The sequence below is a fragment of the Neolamprologus brichardi genome, chromosome 5 (genome assembly GCF_056152115.1).
Source record: "Neolamprologus brichardi isolate AB-2024 chromosome 5, ASM5615211v1, whole genome shotgun sequence".
In the NCBI taxonomy this organism is placed as follows: domain Eukaryota; kingdom Metazoa; phylum Chordata; class Actinopteri; order Cichliformes; family Cichlidae; genus Neolamprologus; species Neolamprologus brichardi.
This window is the reverse complement of record NC_142108.1, coordinates 9,771,694-9,778,315: the sequence shown is the minus strand read 5'-3', so window position 1 is coordinate 9,778,315 and position 6,622 is coordinate 9,771,694. Positions and strand designations below refer to the sequence as shown.

The following is a 6,622-nucleotide window of genomic DNA, read 5'->3' as shown; positions in this document are numbered from 1 at the left end:
CAAAAACATAATTCGTTCCCATTTTTTAGTTGACTCTATAAAAAAATACCAAAGATAACAGATTGACAGACATAGACCTATTTTAGCACCAACACCGTGATTCCCAAGTTGCTATTATCTGAAAACTTGGTATATCTCAGCATGGTGTGCTGCATGTCTGTAAAAAATTGTTGAAAGCGGTGGAGGACAAAAAAGGAAGTGGCCTAAAGAACTATCTACAGCAGATGAATAATACCTGAAAGTCATGTCTATAAAAACAATTCAGCCAAGACCTGACATAGGACCTAAGAGATGCAGATCTTGATCTACTGTTAGCTGAAGCCTCATCAGAAATGGTCTCAGTAGAAGGATGGCTGTCAAGAAGCCATTTTTAAGGAAGGAAAACAGAGAAAAAACAACTGGTATGAAAATCTGCCAGGCATGGTGGAGGCTCTGTCATGGTTTGGGGCTACATTTCAGCCAGTGGTGTTGGGTATCTTGTCACACTTGATAGAACTACGAGTGCAGAATAATAAAGTTACATTTTGAACTACCACAAAGACTCCTGTAGACTACTGAAAGAAACAACAAGAAGTGTTGTAAGAAGTCTGCATCCACTTTTACCTGTAGTCTATGAAAGTCCTCCCAATTTTGGTGGGTTGAAGTACTCATAGACTTCCCTTCAGTAGCAAATTTAACAACAGAACTTTCACCAAAACTGCATGGATAGAGTTGACAGAGTAAACAAATACAGTGAATATGCCTGAAGGACTTGTTCCCATATTCATCATTTTCACGGTCTTTAACTTGACACACTAAAAAACGGGGTGCATTGTTTCATCAGAAGTTCCATGCATGTGTCGTGCTGTGCTAACAACATTAATCCATTTTGCAGTGCAGTGACTATGTTGGTGTGGGCTGCCAGCAGTGGTAAACAGTCTGATCCCTCACACTTCTATCAGGGTCAGAGTTCTGGATGGAGGCCAGCAGGGTTAGTGATCCTCTCCCAGCTCTGCTTCGCCTTCTCTCCCTACAAACTTCATTTTTTCGCAGCTTTGAGGAAGGATTAGACCCGGTATACAAGACCAGACTTTTCAAGCTGAGTTTTAAGCTGTTGGTTTCATTATTTTTTTTCCAAAGTTAAAAGTTAGACTTAAACTCCCTCCTGCTGTATTTAGAACACTTTTTTAGCTTTTGTTTTTTCTGTAACATTTTAAAATTTCGGTGTTTCACCTCTCGCTGTCAGATTCGATGGCACTTGGAGTGCTAAATCCACAGTTAAAGAGCTCCTTAAGTGGGAGCGAATTTTTTGACAGTGGTTATGTAGAGGAACTACCACCTCCTCTTCAAAGCTACCTTTGTTTGACCATTTTTACATGCTTTTGTCCTGCATACCCCGTCAACATTGTGGCCTTGGTCTTCTCTATCATGGTAAGTATAAACAATAAAACTTAGATCAGCTGATGGGGTTTTAATATCATGTCAGACCATGGGCGGGCAAGAGCCCACAGCTAACGACTGATAGTAGCATCTACTCTTACCAGTAGCAGTTTATAAAGAGATACATATTGAGCAGAGTTCAGCTTTTTGCTCTCGTCTTCCACAACAGTTCCAGTGTGTCACGTTGCCCCTTGGGAGAATGAATTGCCCACGACTCTGTGTTAGACTATTCATGCTCTGTGCTCTAATATTAAGGAAATAATGAGTCAGAGAGAAATGAAACATGTTCTTGTCCAGGCTGCTTTAAATGTAACGCTTACACAGTGTTCTGATGTGCTGGACCCTAAGATGTAACCCAGTCACACAGACACCTGCTCTGCCCATCAAACAAACTTACTTCATCTTCCGCTTTGGAAAATTACATTTTCATGCTGCCTGTTGATGGAAATAAACTTTCACTTGGCAAATAAAAAAAACAACAAAAAACAAAACCACTGATTAAACCTTTTCATAGACTTTTCAAAGAGCTCTGCACATCACATTTTGTGTTTTTAGCAGGTTTGCCGGAGAGTTTTTACTCTTTACAGTGATTTCTCTCTTCCAGTCTAGAAACAGTTATTACAGCGGAGACTACGAAGGCTCCAGGCGGCTGGGCAGGAACGCCCTCTACGTGGCTATTGCCTCAGTCATCATCGGGCTTCTCATCATCGCCATCTCCTGCACTGTTCATTTTACCACAGTAAGACAGCCTCAGCACTGTTACCATTCATAAAAACTTCTCAAGTGAATTTCTAAAAACTTTATATTGGAATATTGCAACTATAACTTCAGACATGACCCTACACATAGCTAATTTCACGAGTTATGTTAGTACTATTATTATAGTCATGCGTATTAGTGAAAGTCAAGTCAATGATTTTTGACTTGACTTGAATGAGGGTGACAAATACAAGCCTAATCTTTTATTGGAACCTTAATATTACAGAGTAAAAGGTCACATTAAATATATATAATATACACTGCTCAAAAAAATTTAAAGGAACACTTAGATCTAATGTGTTAGGAATAAAAGGACGCCACATCATTTGATGGTACTCAGTAGCTCGTGTAGCCCCCCATGTGCTTGTATGCGTGCCTGACAACATCAGGGCATGAGATTAGAAGATCTGGATTAGGACATCACTGAAACTGTGGACAGTCTGAGATGCAATCTGGTGGCACTGGATTGTCTGAAACATAATGTCCAGAGGTGATCTGTTGGATTTAGATCAGGCAAGTGTGGTGGCCAGTTAGTGGTATCAATTCCTTCCAGGGAACTGCCTGCATACTCTCACCATATGAGCCTGGGCATTATCGTACACCAGGAGGAACCCAGAACACTGCACTGATATAAGATCTGAAATGTGTCCAAGCATTTCATCCCGATACCTAATGGCAGTCAGGATGCCGTTGCATAGTCTGCAGAAGTCTGCGTGTCCCTTGATGGATATGCCTCGCCAGACCATCACTGACCCACCACCAAACTAGTTATGCTGAAAATTGTTACAGGCAGCATAACATTTTTCAAGGCTTCTCCAGACCCTTTCATGTCTGTCACATGTGCTCAGGGTAAACCTGCTCTAATCTGTGAAAAGCACACGGCGCCAGTGTTGAACCTGGCAATTCCAGTATTTTAGGCTAAATGCCAGGTGTGCTTCATGATATTGGGCAGTGAGCACAGGGACCACTAGAGGACGTCAGGCCCTCAAGCCACCCTCATGACAACTGTTTCTGATTGTTTGGTCAGAGATATTCACACCAGTGGGCTGCTGGAGGTCATTCTACAGCCCGGTCCAGCTCTCCTGGATTCTCCTCCAAGCTTTTGAGGCTATGCTGAAGGCGCCTAAAGGTGCATTATATTGTAAGGTGGACCCTACAATAGTACATACAGAGAAAAACCCAACAATTATACGATCCCCTATGAGTAAGCACTTTGGCCACAGTGGGAAGGGAAAACTCCCTTTTAACAGGAAGAAAGCTCTAGCAGAATTAGGCTCAGGGAGGGGCGGCCATCTGCTCCAACTGGTTGAGGTGAGGGGAGAAAGAGGGCACAAAAGACATGCTGTGGAAGAGAGACAGAAAGTAATAACAAGTATGATTCAATGCAGAGAGGTGTATTAACACATAGTGAGTGAGAAAGGTGACTGAAGAAGAAATACTCAGTGCATCATGGGAATCCCCCAGCAGCCTACACCTACTGCAGCATAACTAAGGGAGGATTCAGGGTCACCAGGTCCAGCCCTAACTATATGCTTTATCGAAAAGGAAAGTTTTAAGCCTAATGTTAAAAATAGTGATAGTGTCTGTCTCCCGAATCCAAACTGGAAGCTGGTTCCACAGAAGAGGGGCCTGAAAACTGAAGGCTTTCCCTCCCATTCTACTTTTAAATACTCTAGGAACAACAAGCCTGCAGTCTGAGAGCAAAGTGCTCTGATAGGGTGATATGGTACTACAAGGTCATTAAGACAAGATGGGGCCTAAATATTTACGATATATATGTATGTGAGGAGCAGGATTTTGAATTCAATTCTGGATTCAATTCAGGAAGCCAAAACAGGAGAAATATGCTCTCTCTTTCTAGTCCCTGTCAGTACTTTGGATTAGCTGAAGGCTTTTCAGGGAGTTTTTAGGACATCTTGATAATAAAAAATTACAGTAGTCCAGCCTGGAAGTAATAAATGCATGAAGTTTTTCAGCGTCACTCTGAGACAGGATATTTCTAATTTTAGAGATATGGTGCAAATGGAAGAAAGCAGTCCAACATATTTGTTTAGTAATAAAAAAATTCCTGTTTTGGCTGTTTTCCCTGTTGTGTACCTGCAGTTAATTTAATTAACATCAAAGCAGCTGAAACTGATTAACAAAAGCTTCTTTTACTTAACTGACCAGATCAATACTCTGATTACAGAGTGTACCTTTAATTTTTGGAGCAGTGTACAACATGTAATGTATATCAAATAAATATAATATATAGATTTTATTGTACATGGGAGACTTGCCACTACTGACTTGCCACCACTACATATAATATAGAAAAATTAGTCATTCATTTAATGTACTTTGTGTTGCAGATGGATTTTTAGTGCAGTGGATGCAGAGAGAGCAGAGAGTTGAAGACTTTGAGCAGAAACCTCATTACGAGCTCAGGTGCCAATGAAAGGATTCAGACTCAACTCATGTTTACTTTAGCCTGTACAGTGCTTACTTTACTGTCTATGTTGTTCCTTACAAAAAATCAGTGAATGTAAAATCTGGTGGGCGTATACACTTCAGTGACTAATGTCTTTCCAGATATGATTGCAAAAGGCAGCTTTCCACAAGGGTGTAAACAATCCACTGTTTACTGTTGCTCATAGCTGGAGCGATAAAAATCCTGAACGTAATGCCTTCTTTAACGATAATAAAAACCAGTTATGTTAAACCATAATGGTGGATAAAGAATCTGAACAGACAACAACTGATAACAATGAAATATGAAAATAATTTAGGCGTGTAGAGTATAACTTACAAATGTATCTCTCCGAGGTAGAAGCCCAATTGACCTTTTTAAGAACACAGTGTGTCTTAATTAGCTTCACTGTATTTATAGATAATCCCCTGCTGTGCATCAGACCTGGAATTATTATGAAAATTATTGTGTAAACAAACAAATGTTATTTTCATTCCTGTAGCAGTTACAAAGAGCATGTGAAATGTGTGTATCGCAGTGCAGCGTATCGGCGGCCACCATGGTTCACACAGACACTTTTGGAAGAATAAATAATTCATAAGAAAAATAAATTAATTTTTCCTCTGATGACAGAAATGTTAAAACACACAATTGTGAAATCAAATCCAGTCACAAGTTCGGCTTCTGTAGCTTTATTTGGCTAGTGTGATGATTGATTATAAACACAGCAGTTAATATAAATGTAAACCAATGCTGGAAAAATTATATTACAAGTTATATCCCTGACTTTGTGCCTCGTGTTTATGATTATCTACAATTGCTGTTTTTTATTGTATTTATTTATTTTTTGCATGAGACTTAAAGATGTGTTACAAACTTAGGCCGTGAGGTTTAAAAGTTGCTTGCATTTACCAGACAGCAAGGGTCTGATGAGAGAACTCATGAAGATACTACACAATGGGAAATAAAGTATCTTGTAATATTTTGGGGGGACTTGCCCCATATTTGGACTGGATGTTAGAATATTTGGCATTTGGTGTTTACTATTCTTCTTCAGCTGTGTTCGCACGAGCCTGCTGCCTAAATGCATTTTTAAAAATATATGTGTATTAAAATCAGTTCCAGACATTTCTTGCCACTTGTTTAATTATTCTGTCTTGTTGACCGAAGAGCTATTGCTGCAGTTGCGCTAGCTGACACGTGCAACAACAGCTTCCTGTGTGGTCTGTCACGACTGAGTAAAATTTGGCATTACTATCACATAAAAGTAAACTCAAACCAAACATCATGTTACATGCATTTGAGATCTCTATGTCTGCACCCTGTTAGACCCTACGACCTATCACTTTTCAATAAGTTACCCTGAATACACACAATTCAAAGTATTTATACAGACTTGCACAGCCTCAAGTTCACAACTTGAGCCTTGAACTACAACCTTCCATGCCGGGACTTTTCCATGTAGTTTGATATGTCGCAGCATATGCCCAGCTAAATATAGCAGATCTGCCCTCTGTGTGGCAGATTGCTCAGCCTCTCACATGGTCAAACAAAACTCATCCTTTTATGAAGCAACATAAAGTGGCCTAAAGGTGGGAGGGAATAAAGGGATGATTCAGATGGGTTTAAGCGGGAGAGTCATGATCCTGTACGTCCATTTCAGTCTCAACTCATGACTCATAACTGTTTTCTTGTTGCTACTGAAAAACAAGCCTTTCAGACTGTTTTCATATATTGCACAGCTATCTCCAGGGTAATGATGCTTTCCCTTTTCCCCAGGGAGAGACGAATTACACATACATGCTCCACATATAGAGAAACTAAAATCTGCGGTTTGCAATTTGGTTTGCAGTTATGCAGTGTTTTTTCTTCTTCTTCTTTCAAACCTATCTCCTACTTGCAGGTGCAATTCATAGCAGTCCCTCTGATGTAACAGGCCCGCTGCCAAGTTTCAGCAGTTATTCTAATGCACTTAACAAATCACTTTTGGCAGTA

The 6,622-nt window shown here is 40.1% G+C and overlaps 1 protein-coding gene across 1 annotated transcript; it reads left to right on the top strand.

Moving 5' to 3' along the window:
* The first annotated feature begins 954 nt into the window (after positions 1–954).
* LOC102779417 (transmembrane protein 233) lies at positions 955–5,749 on the top strand. The gene is made up of 3 exons (XM_006784541.2): positions 955–1,410; positions 2,024–2,158; positions 4,530–5,749. The coding sequence occupies exons 1-3, from the start codon at positions 1,231–1,233 to the stop codon at positions 4,539–4,541; spliced, it is 327 nt and encodes a 108-aa protein (XP_006784604.1). The 5' UTR covers positions 955–1,230; the 3' UTR covers positions 4,542–5,749.
* Positions 5,750–6,622: the final 873 nt, after the last annotated feature.

What these genes read in the sequence shown, in the direction of transcription:
- LOC102779417 (XM_006784541.2), top strand. Translation starts at nt 1,231, where the DNA reads ATGGCACTTGGAGTGCTAAATCCACAGTTAAAGAGCTCCTTAAGTGGG. An exon ending in CCTTGGTCTTCTCTATCATG is followed by an intron (nt 1,411 to 2,023) that starts GTAAGTATAAAC and finishes TCTCTCTTCCAG; the next exon opens with TCTAGAAACAGTTATTACAG.